This window comes from Pseudophryne corroboree, chromosome 11 (genome assembly GCF_028390025.1).
Source record: "Pseudophryne corroboree isolate aPseCor3 chromosome 11, aPseCor3.hap2, whole genome shotgun sequence".
Taxonomy (NCBI): domain Eukaryota; kingdom Metazoa; phylum Chordata; class Amphibia; order Anura; family Myobatrachidae; genus Pseudophryne; species Pseudophryne corroboree.
This window is the reverse complement of record NC_086454.1, coordinates 188,612,649-188,625,241: the sequence shown is the minus strand read 5'-3', so window position 1 is coordinate 188,625,241 and position 12,593 is coordinate 188,612,649. Positions and strand designations below refer to the sequence as shown.

The window sequence follows — 12,593 nt, the reverse complement described above, 5'->3', positions numbered from 1 at the left end:
ATCCACCTGTGAGCGAACCCACTGGTCGCTGAAGTTCCGTAGACAGGCCCCCACCGCACCTGGCTCCACCAGTGGAGCCCCAGCGTCATGCGGTGGATTTAGTGGAAGCAGGGGAGGATTTTTGTTCTTGGGAACTGGCTGTATGGTGCAGCTTTTTCCCTCTACCCCTGCCTCTGGGCAGAAAGGACGCGCCTTTAACCCGCTTGCCTTTCTGGGGCCGAAAGGACTGTACCTGATAATACGGTGCTTTCTTAGGCTGTGAGGGAACCTGAGGTAAAAATGTCGACTTCCCAGCTGTTGCTGTGGAAACGAGGTCCGAGAGACCATCCCCAAACAATTCCTCACCCTTGTAAGGCAAAACCTCCATGTGCCTTTTAGAATCCGCATCACCTGTCCACTGCCAAGTCCATAATACTCTCCTGGCAGAAATGGATATTGCATTAATTCTAGATGCCAGCCGGCAAATATCCCTCTGTGCATCTCTCATATATAAGACTACGTCTTTAATATGCTCTATGGTTAGCAATATAGTGTCCCTGTCCAGGGAATCAATGTTATCAGACAGGGAATCAGACCACGCTGCTGCAGCACTGCACATCCATGCTGAAGCAATAGCAGGTCTCAGTATAGTACCTGAGTGTGTATATACAGACTTCAGGATAGCCTTCTGCTTTCTATCCGCAGGCTCCTTTAAGGCGGCCGTATCCTGAGACAGTAGTGCCACCTTTTTTGACAAGCGTGTGAGCGCTTTATCCACCCTCGGGGATGTCTCCCAACGTACCCTGTCCTCTGGCGGGAAAGGGTACGCCATCAGTAACTTTTTAGAAATCACTAGTTTTTTTATCAGGGGAAGCCCACGCTTCTTCACACACTTCATTCAACTCATCTGATGGGGGAAAAACCACTGGTTGCTTTTTCTCCCCAAACATAATACCCTTTTTAGTGGTACCTGGGTTAATGTCAGAAATGTGCAACACATTTTTCATTGCCGTAATCATGCAACGGATGGCCCTAGTGGAATGTACATTAGTCTCGTCATCGTCGACACTGGAGTCAGACTCCGTGTCGACATCTGTGTCTGCCATCTGAGGTAGCGGGCGTTTTTGAGCCCCTGATGGCCTTTGAGACGCCTGGGCAGGCACTGGCTGAGAAGCCGGCTGTCCCACAGCTGTTATGTCATTGAACCTTTTATGTAAGGAGTTGACACTGTCGTGTAAAACCTTCCACATATCCATCCACTCTGGTGTCGACCCCGCAGGGGGTGACATCACATTTATCGGCACCTGCTCCGCCTCCACATAAGCCTCCTCATCAAACATGTCGACACAGCCGTACCGACACACCGCACACACACAGGGAATGATCTGACTGAGGACAGGACCCCACAAAGTCCTTTGGGGAGACAGAGAGAGAGTATGCCAGCACACACCACAGCGCTATATAAACAGGGATTTACACTACACAAAGTGATTTTCCCTATAGCAGCTATACAATACAGTTTGCGCCTAAATTTAGTGCCCCCCCCTCTCTTTTTTACCCTTTGAGCCCGGAAACTGCAGGGGAGAGCCTGGGGAGCCGTCTTCCAGCGGAGCTGTGAAGAGGAAATGGCGCCAGTGTGCTGAGGGAGATAGCCCCGCCCCCTTTTCGGCGGGCTTCTCCCGCTCTTTTATTAATATTATGGCAGGGGATTTTTACACATATATAGTTTATTAGACTATATTATGTGTTGTTTTGCCAATTTAAGGTACTCTAATTGCAGCCCAGGGCGCCCCCCCCCCAGCGCCCTGCACCCATCAGCGACCGGAGTATGTGGTGTGCATAGGGAGCAATGGCGCACAGCTGCAGTGCTGTGCGCTACCTTAATGAAGACCGGAGTCTTCAGCCGCCGATTTCCAGGACGTTCTTCTTGCTTCTGGCTCTGCAAGGGGGACGGCGGCGCGGCTCCGGGACCGGACGACCGAGGCTGGGCCTGTGTTCGATCCCTCTGGAGCTAATGGTGTCCAGTAGCCTAGAAGCCCAAGCTAGCTGCAAGCAGGTAGGTTCGCTTCTCTCCCCTAAGTCCCTCGTAGCAGTGAGTCTGTTGCCAGCAGATCTCACTGAAAATAATAAGAATTTACTTACCGATAATTCTATTTCTCATAGTCCGTAGTGGATGCTGGGGACTCCGAAAGGACCATGGGGAATAGCGGCTCCGCAGGAGACTGGGCACAAAAGTAAAAGCTTTAGGACTACCTGGTGTGCACTGGCTCCTCCCCCTATGACCCTCCTCCAAGCCTCAGTTAGGATACTGTGCCCGGACGGGCGTACACAATAAGGAAGGATTTTGAATCCCGGGTAAGACTCATACCAGCCACACCAATCACACCGTACAACTTGTGATTTGAACCCAGTTAACAGCATGATAACAGAGGAGCCTCTGAAAAGATGGCTCACAACAATAATAACCCGATTTTTGTAACAATAACTATGTACAAGTATTGCAGACAATCCGCACTTGGGATGGGCGCCCAGCATCCACTACGGACTATGAGAAATAGAATTATCGGTAAGTAAATTCTTATTTTCTCTAACGTCCTAGTGGATGCTGGGGACTCCGAAAGGACCATGGGGATTATACCAAAGCTCCCAAACGGGCGGGAGAGTGCGGATGACTCTGCAGCACCGAATGAGAGAACTCCAGGTCCTCTTCAGCCAGGGTATCAAATTTGTAGAATTTTGCAAACGTATTTGCCCCTGACCAAGTAGCTGCTCGGCAAAGTTGTAAAGCCGAGACCCCTCGGGCAGCCGCCCAAGATGAGCCCACTTTCCGTGTGGAATGGGCTTTTACAGATTTTGGCTGTGGCAGGCCTGCCACAGAATGTGCAAGCTGAATTGTACTACAAATCCAACGAGCAATCGTCTGCTTAGAAGCAGGAGCACCCAGCTTGTTGGGTGCATACAGGATAAACAGCGAGTCAGATTTTCTGACTCCAGCCGTCCTGGAAACATATATTTTCAGGGCCCTGACTACGTCCAGCAACTTGGAATCCTCCAAGTCCCTAGTAGCCGCAGGCACCACAATAGGCTGGTTTAAGTGAAATGCTGAAACCACCTTCGGGAGAAATTGAGGACGAGTCCTCAATTCTGCCCTGTCTGTATGAAAAATTAGGTAAGGGCTTTTATAGGATAAAGCCGCCAATTCTGATACACGCCTGGCTGAAGCCAGGGCTAACAGCATTACCACTTTCCATGTGAGATATTTTAAGTCCACAGTGGTGAGTGGTTCAAACCAATGTGATTTTAGGAATCCCAAAACTACATTGAGATCCCAAGGTGCCACTGGAGGCACAAAAGGAGGCTGTATATGCAGTACCCCCTTGACAAACGTCTGAACTTCAGGAACTGAAGCTAGTTCTTTTTGGAAGAATATTGACAGGGCCGAAATTTGAACCTTAATGGACCCTAATTTGAGGCCCATAGACAGTCCTGTTTGCAGGAAATGCAAGAATCGACCCAGTTGAAATTCCTCTGTAGGGGCCTTCCTGGCCTCACACCACGCAACATATTTACGCCAAATACGGTGATAATGTTGCACAGTTACATCCTTCCTGGCTTTGATCAGGGTAGGGATGACTTCATCTGGAATGCCTTTTTCCTTCAGGATCCGGCGTTCAACCGCCATGCCGTCAAACGCAGCCGCGGTAAGTCTTGGAACAGACATGGTCCCTGCTGGAGCAGGTCCTTTCTTAGAGGTAGAGGCCACGGGTCTTCCGTGAGCATCTCTTGAATTTCCGGGTACCAAGTCCTTCTTGGCCAATCCGGAGCCACGAGTATAGTCTTTACACCTCTCCTTCTTATGATTCTCAGTACCTTGGGTATGAGAGGCAGAGGAGGGAACACATATACTGACTGGTACACCCACGGTGTTACCAGAGCGTCCACAGCTATTGCCTGAGGGTCCCTTGACCTGGCGCAATATCTGTCCAGTTTTTTGTTGAGGCGGGACACCATCATGTCCACCTTTGGTTTTTCCCAACGGTTCACAATCATGTGGAAGACTTCTGGGTGAAGTCCCCACTCCCCCGGGTGAAGATCGTGTCTGCTGAGGAAGTCTGCTTCCCAGTTGTCCACTCCCGGAATGAACACTGCTGACAGTGCTATCACATGATTTTCCGCCCAGCGAAGAATCCTTGCAACTTCCGTCATTGCCCTCCTGCTTCTTGTGCCGCCCTGTCTGTTTACGTGGGCGACTGCCGTGATGTTGTCCGACTGGATCAACACCGGCTGACCCTGAAGCAGAGGCCTTGCCTGACTTAGGGCATTGTAAATGGCCCTTAGTTCCAGGATATTTATGTGAAGTGACGTTTCCATGCTTGACCACAAGCCCTGGAAATTTTTTCCCTGTGTGACTGCTCCCCAGCCTCTCAGGCTGGCATCCGTGGTCACCAGGACCCAATCCTGAATGCCGAATCTGCGGCCCTCTAGGAGATGAGCACTCTGTAACCACCACAGGAGAGACACCCTTGTCCTTGGAGACAGGGTTATCCGCTGATGCATTTGAAGATGCGATCCGGACCATTTGTCCAGCAGATCCCACTGAAAAGTTCTTGCGTGGAATCTGCCGAATGGAATCGCTTCGTAAGAAGCCACCATCTTTCCCAGGACCCTTGTGCATTGATGCACTGACACTTGGCCTGGTCTTAGGAGGTTCCTGACTAGGTCGGATAACTCCCTGGCTTTCTCCTCCGGGAGAAACACCTTTTTCTGTACTGTGTCCAGAATCATCCCTAGGAACAGCAGACGTGTCGTCGGAATCAGCTGCGATTTTGGAACATTTAGAATCCATCCGTGCTGTCGTAGTACTACTTGAGATAGTGCTACTCCGACCTCTAACTGTTCCCTGGACCTTGCTCTTATCAGGAGATCGTCCAAGTAAGGGATAATTAAGACGCCTTTTCTTCGAAGAAGAATCATCATTTCGGCCATTACCTTGGTAAAGACCCGGGGTGCCGTGGACAATCCAAACGGCAGCGTCTGAAACTGATAGTGACAGTTCTGTACCACAAACCTGAGGTACCCTTGGTGAGAAGGGCAAATTGGGACATGGAGGTAAGCATCCTTGATGTCCAGAGACACCATATAGTCCCCTTCTTCCAGGTTCGCTATCACTGCTCTGAGTGACTCCATCTTGAACTTGAACCTTTTTATGTAAGTGTTCAAGGATTTCAGATTTAAAATGGGTCTCACCGAGCCGTCCGGCTTCGGTACCACAAACAGCGTGGAATAATACCCCTTTCCCTGTTGTAGGAGGGGTACCTTGATTATCACCTGCTGGGAATACAGCTTGTGAATGGCTTCCAATACCGCCTCCCTGTCGGGGGGAGACGTTGGTAAAGCAGACTTCAGGAACCGGCGAGGGGGAGACGTCTCGAATTCCAATTTGTACCCCTGAGATACTACCTGCAGGATCCAGGGGTCCACTTGCGAGTGAGCCCACTGCGCGCTGAAATTCTTGAGACGGGCCCCCACCGTGCCTGAGTCCGCTTGTAAGGCCCCAGCGTCATGCTGAGGACTTGGCAGAAGCGGGGGAGGGCTTCTGTTCGTGGGAAGAGGCTGTCTGCTGCAGTCTTTTTCCCCTTCCTCTGCCCCGGGGCAGATATGAGTGGCCTTTTGCCCGCTTGCCCTTATGGGGACGAAAGGACTGAGCCTGAAAAGACGGTATCTTTTTCTGCTGAGAGGTGACCTGGGGTAAAAAGGTGGATTTCCCAGCCGTTGCCGTCAGGTCCGATAGACCGACCCCAAATAACTCCTCCCCTTTATACGGCAATACTTCCATATGCCGTTTGGAATCCGCATCACCTGACCACTGTCGCGTCCATAACCCTCTTCTGGCAGAAATGGACATCGCACTTACTCTTGATGCCAGAGTGCAAATATCCCTCTGTGCATCTCGCATATATAGAAATGCATCCTTTAAATGCTCTATAGTCAATAATATATTGTCCCTGTCCAGGGTATCAATATTTTCAGTCAGGGAATCCGACCAAGCCACCCCAGCACTGCACATCCAGGCTGAGGCGATTGCTGGTCGCAGTATAATACCAGTATGTGTGTATATACTTTTTAGGATATTTTCCAGCTTCCTATCAGCTGGTTCCTTGAGGGCGGCCGTATCAGGAGACGGTAACGCCACTTGTTTTGATAAGCGTGTGAGCGCCTTATCTACCCTAGGGGGTGTTTCCCAACGTGCCCTAACCTCTGGCGGGAAAGGGTATAATGCCAATAATTTTTTAGAAATTAGCAGTTTTTTATCGGGGGAAACCCACGCTTCATCACACACCTCATTTAATTCATCTGATTCAGGAAAAACTACGGGTAGTTTTTTCACACCCCACATAATACCCTTTTTTGTGGTACTTGTAGTATCAGAAATGTTCAAAACCTCCTTCATTGCCGTGATCATGTAACGTGTGGCCCTACCGGAAAATACGTTTGTTTCCTCACCGTCGACACTGGAGTCAGTGTCCGTGTCAGTGTCTGTATCGACCTGAGGTAACGGGCGTTTTATAGCCCCTGACGGTGTTTGAGACGCCTGTACAGGTATTAACTGATTTGCCGGCTGTCTCATGTCGTCAACAGTCTTTTGTAAAGTGCTGACACTATCACGTAATTCTTTCCATAAGACCATCCAGTCAGGTGTCGACTCCCTAGGGGGTGACATCACTAACACAGGCAATTGCTCCGCCTCCACACCATTTTCCTCCTCATACATGTCGACACAACGTACCGACACACAGCACACACACAGGGAATGCTCTGATAGAGGACAGGACCCCACTAGCCCTTTGGGGAGACAGAGGGAGAGTTTGCCAGCACACACCAGAGCGCTATATATATATATATATATATATATATATATATATAGGGATAACCTTATATAAGTGTTTTTCCCTGATATAGCTGCTGTATATATTTATCTGCCAAATTAGTGCCCCCCCTCTCTTGTTTTACCCTGTTTCTGTAGTGCAGGACTGCAGGGGAGAGTCAGGGAGCCTTCCTCCAACGGAGCTGTGAGGAAAAAATGGCGCCAGTGTGCTGAGGAGATAGGCTCCGCCCCCTTCTCGGCGGCCTTTCTCCCGCTTTTTTATGGAAAAATTGGCAGGGGTTAAATGCATCCATATAGCCCAGGAGCTATATGTGATGTATTTTTTGCCAAAAAAGGTATTTTTATTGCGTCTCAGGGCGCCCCCCCCAGCGCCCTGCACCCTCAGTGACCGGAGTGTGAAGTGTGCTGAGAGCAATGGCGCACAGCTGTGGTGCTGTGCGCTACCTTATTGAAGACAGGACGTCTTCTGCCGCCGATTTTCCGGACCTCTTCAGTCTTCTGGCTCTGTAAGGGGGCCGGCGGCGCGGCTCTGGGACCCATCCATGGCTGGGCCTGTGATCGTCCCTCTGGAGCTAATGTCCAGTAGCCTAAGAAGCCCAATCCACTCTGCACGCAGGTGAGTTTGCTTCTTCTCCCCTTAGTCCCTCGGTGCAGTGAGCCTGTTGCCAGCAGGTCTCACTGAAAATAAAAAACCTACTTTAAACTTTTACTCTAAGCAGCTCAGGAGAGCCCCTTAGTATGCACCCTTCTCGTTCGGGCACAAAAATCTAACTGAGGCTTGGAGGAGGGTCATAGGGGGAGGAGCCAGTGCACACCAGGTAGTCCTAAAGCTTTTACTTTTGTGCCCAGTCTCCTGCGGAGCCGCTATTCCCCATGGTCCTTTCGGAGTCCCCAGCATCCACTAGGACGTTAGAGAAAAAAAACCTAATAAATACTTTCTTTACTAGAAGCTCAGGAGAGCCCCTAGTGTGCAACCAGCTCGAGCCGGGCACAGATTCTAACTGAGGTCTGGAGGAGGGGCATAGAGGGGAGGAGCCAGTGCACACCAGTAGTCCTAATTCTTTCTTAGAGTGCCCAGTCTCCTGCGGAGCCCGTCTATTCCCCATGGTCCTTACGGAGTTCCCAGCATCCACTAGGACGTTAGAGAAATCGAAGTCGTGCCCCCACTTGAGCCAACTCCCCCCGGGAAGCCCCAGCGTCACGCGGTGGACTTTGCAGATGTAGGGGAGGATTTCTGCTCTTGGGAACTAGCTGCATGCAGCTTTTTTCCCTTGCCTTTTCCTCTGGCAAGGAAGGACGATCCCCGTACCTTCTTGCTTTTATTGGAACGAAAGGACTGCATTCGATAATGAGGTGCCTTTTTAGTATGCTGCGGGGTGACATAAGGTAAGAAATTCGATTTACCGGCCGTAGCAGTAGAGACCAGGTCCGAGAGGCCTTCTCCAAACAGCTCCTGCCCCTTGTAAGGCAACGACTCTATATGCCGCTTTGAGTCGGCATCCCCCGTCCACTGTCGGGTCCACAGGAGTCGCCTAGCAGAAATAGACATAGCATTTATTCTGGAGTTTAGTAAACAAATGTCTCTTTGAGCATCCCTCATATATAAAGCAGCATCTTTGATATGCTCTAGGGTCATTAGAGTGGTATCCTTATCTAGGGTGTCAATTTCCGTAGATAAGGAATCTGTCCATGCTGCGACAGCACTACACACCCAGGCCGATGCCATAGCCGGTCTAACGATAGTACCGGAATGTGTGTAAATGTGCTTCATGGTAACCTCCTGCTTACGATCAGCAGGATCCTTGAGGTAAGCTGTATCCTTAGAAGGCAGGATAAGCGTGTCAGCGCCTTGTCTTGCCAGCAGTGCTCCCTGAAAAAGAGAAAAAATACTAACAAAAATGCTTTCTAAGCAGGAAACTCAGGAGAGCTCCCTGCAGTGCACCCATTCTCCTCTGGGCACAGTCTAAAACTGGGGTCTGGAGGAGGGGCATAGAGGGAGGAGCCAGTGCACACCCAGAGTCCAAAGTCTTTCTTAAAGTGCCCATGCCTCCTGCGGAGATTGTCTATTCCCCATGGTCCTTACGGAGTCCCAGCATCCTCTAGGACGTTAGAGAAATCGGTGTTACCGAACGGTTTCGGTACTACAAACAGGTTGGAATAATTTCCCCTGTTTTGCAGATGAGGTGGAACTGGAACAATGACCTGAGTCTGTACCAGTTTTTGAAGGGCGTCCGGTAAGGCTACAACTTGCCTCCTGTGAAACTGGTGGGAGTTCCTGGAACTCCAGTTCTTAGCCCTGGGAAATAAGATCTATGACCCAGGGATCCTGGCATGATGTTGTCCAGATGTGACAGAAAATTTGTAGTCGGGCTCCCACCTGCAGGTCTTCCAGGCATCGCGGTCCACAGTCATGCTGAAGGCTTTGAGGAAGTAGAACTTGAGCTCTGTTCCTGTGAACCTGCAGTTACTGGTTTGCGTGGTTTACCTCTAGCACCTCTGGTGGCTGTAGAAGAACCTCTGGTCTTGCCCTTGAACTTGGCAGTCCGAAAGGACTGTAGAGTAGGTCCTGACTAAGCCTTCCTGGCTGGAGGAGCTGCAAAAGGAAGATATGTGGACTTACCCGCAGTAGCTTTGGAGATCCATTTGTCTAGTTCATTTCCAAATGAGGCCTCTGCTGTGAAGGGTAGGCCTTCCACGCCTTTCCTGGAGTCCGCGTCAGCAGTCCACTGGCGTAGCCATAAGCCTCTGCATGCTGACACTGCCATAGCAGTGGTGCGTGCATAAAGCAAGCCTATTTCTTTTATGGCGTCCACCATAAAATTTGCAGAGTTCTGTATATGTTGCAGGACTAAAATAATCTCCCCCTTAGGCAAGGTACCTAACCCCTCAATTAGGTTACCCGACCATTTTGCGATGGCCTTAGTAATCCACCCACATGCTATAGTGGGTCTCTGTGTCACCCCGGCAGCTGTATACAAAGATTTGAGTGTATTCCTAATTCTATGATCAGCCGTGTCTTTTAGGAAGACTGCACCAGGCACAGGCACTACAATTTTCCGTGACAGCTTGGATACTGATGCATCCACTGTCAGTGGATTTTCCCATTTCTTTCTATCCTCAGGAGGAAAGGGAAACGATGATATCAACCTTTTAGGGAATTGAAATTTCCTATCAGGATTAACCCACAGATCTTCAAACAGGGTATTTAGTTCCTTTGACACAGGAAAAGCGGCTGAGGATTTCTTTTTTACATTAAAATAAGATTCCTCAGTCTCCTCTGGGATATGCAAACCCTCTCAGCTTCTATGAGAGCCTATATTCCCTGTGACAGAGTAGCCTCCCCCACCCCTGCATCCTCCTCCCCCTCCTCCATTTCTGATCCCTCATCATGAGAGTCAGAATGCAGGATATGGGCCAAAGGACGCTTTTGCGGACAAATGGCAGGGGACTGAGATGCTGGTTTGGGTACTAAGTCTCTGTTCATAAACTCAGTCATCGATTGTCTTAAGTATTGCGTCTCTTTCTCATTGTGGGACAATTTAGTGGAAATATTGGAGATCGTTCCCCTAATGGAATCCAGCCAAGCTGGCTCTGCCCCGCTAGCCTGGGAGGGTACACTGCAGTGCACTGCACTGCACGGAGTACACTGCAGTGAACCCCCTGGAGAAGAGGAACACTGTGCCTTACAAGAAACCCACTCCTTGTCTTACATACTGTGACAGGGATGGCACACACACACACACACACACACACACACACACACACACGCACGAACAGTTTAAAAGCACAATAACCCACAAAGAGCCCTTCAAGAGAGACATAGATACAGCCTGGAGCCAGCACACAGCGCCCCTACTGCTAATGACAAGCTTAGCCAGGTCGCAGACTAAGTACCCAGATTGGGGACTTCGTACACTAGTAAGCGCTCCCCCCCTGCTATGATCCCCTGGTACCGCTGAGGTAATCTGGAGTCTCTCCGGAGGAGCTGGGCGTTCCTGTCAGTCAGCGTCTGTGTCCACTACAGAGGGAAAATGGCGCTGGTGAGCTGCTGGATCCACTCATAGTGAAGCCCTGTCCCTACAATGGTCTTCCCGCTTTATTTATACTGGCTGAGGTAATTTTTAGTGCTTAAAATGGAGTCACTCGCCTTTTGAGTCTGTAATGCCAGTCTGTGTACACTCGTTGTGTACTTAGACTCAGTTCGCTCCCTCAGAAGCGCTGCATCTTAGACTCAGTTCGCTCCCTCAGAAGCGCTGCATATGCACTGTGTACTGAGTTTCGAGACTCTGCCACCCCCGTTGAAGCCAATAGCGGATACATGGGCACTTTACCCTCATGCGGCCATAATAGCCGGCGACTCGCTAACCGTCACACGGGCTTAGTACTCACCACTCTTCTTTCTTCTGGCTCCGTTAGGGGTGGTGGGATGCTGCGGGAATGTACGCTTGCCGTGGTGGGGCGTGCGAATAGTTCCCTCAGGAGCTAGTGTCCTGTCAGCGGGGTACGGGACCATTAACCCTTCAAGAGGTTGGGCCGTTTCCCCCCATAAGTCCCACGAAGCAGGAAGGCTGGTGCCATCCAGTCCTGCCTGAAAATAACAAACAGAGAAAATAAATGCAGAAAACTCTTCAGGAGCTTCCATGCAACGTGACCGGCTCCTCTGAGCACATTTTCTAAACTGAGTCTGGTAGGTGGGGCATAGAGGGAGGAGCCAGCGCACACTATCAAATTCTTAAAGTGCCCATGTATCCGCTAGGATGTAAGTGAAAAACATTTAACTAGGTAAATGTTTACAAACATCTTTCAGAAATAGTTTTTATATTTTTAGTTACATAAAGTTACTAAAACCATTGTTACCAAAATCTTTCTAAAACCATATTTAACAATGTTACTGTAAAAAATAGGTGTAATAAGTGTCCATATGCCCTCATTATAACATTACTCCCCCCCCATTTGGTAATAGATTCCCCATCCTGTGAACATATGAAGCCACTGACACATTACCACCCACCCAGTGGCATTAAACTCCTCAGTAATAGAACTTCCCACCCCCAACCCCTTATGGAAATAAATCCCTAAAGCTGACTGCCAAAATCACAAGGACCTTAGAAACTACCTTGGGTTGAAAAGAAGCAGCCCTATCCTCATGGAAAAATCATACATGGAGATTTATAAGACAGAGACCCCTGCTCCAACGCTCTCCAGGCCATGGAAATATCTTTTCATTGGGCGTGATGTATTAAGCAGAGAGAATAGTGGAGACTTTGACCAATGGAGGAGTGGCCCGTAGCAATCAATCAGTTTGAGGTAGCATTTATCAAGAACATTCTATAAAATGATATGTAGAAGCTAATTGATTGCTATGGGCCACTCCTCCAATCTCTTTACTACTTGATACATCAACCTCATGGTCCAGCGTCCTCTAAGAAAATGAAAGCTACACAGCTACCTAGGCCAGCTAAGCAATTGGTAATCTCCTATCAACTTCAGCTAGTGGACAAGGGCAAGTGACATGTCAGTAAAATGCACTACAGTATCTCAGAGAAACTACCGCTGAAAATGGAAACTGTTTGTACAAGGTGTCACCACAGCTCGTGACCTGAAGGTCTCACCTTCGTCATCTTTATATTTTTTATTGTAGGTTGTCACAAACTCCTTAAATAATGATAGTGTTTCAAGGAGCTCCTCCTGCAAAACAGAATTGCTATTGTAAAGTTAAAGATGTAAA

General features: G+C 49.4%; 1 protein-coding gene across 1 annotated transcript in view; it reads right to left on the bottom strand.

The window, feature by feature from the left end:
• CTSF (cathepsin F) overlaps positions 1-12,593 on the bottom strand; it is a 93,772-nt gene that overhangs the window by 73,341 nt on the left and 7,838 nt on the right. The window contains exon 5 of the mRNA XM_063945161.1: positions 12,478-12,553. Within this exon, the coding sequence (XP_063801231.1) occupies positions 12,478-12,553 (76 nt within the window). The remainder of the gene's footprint in view (positions 1-12,477; positions 12,554-12,593) is intronic.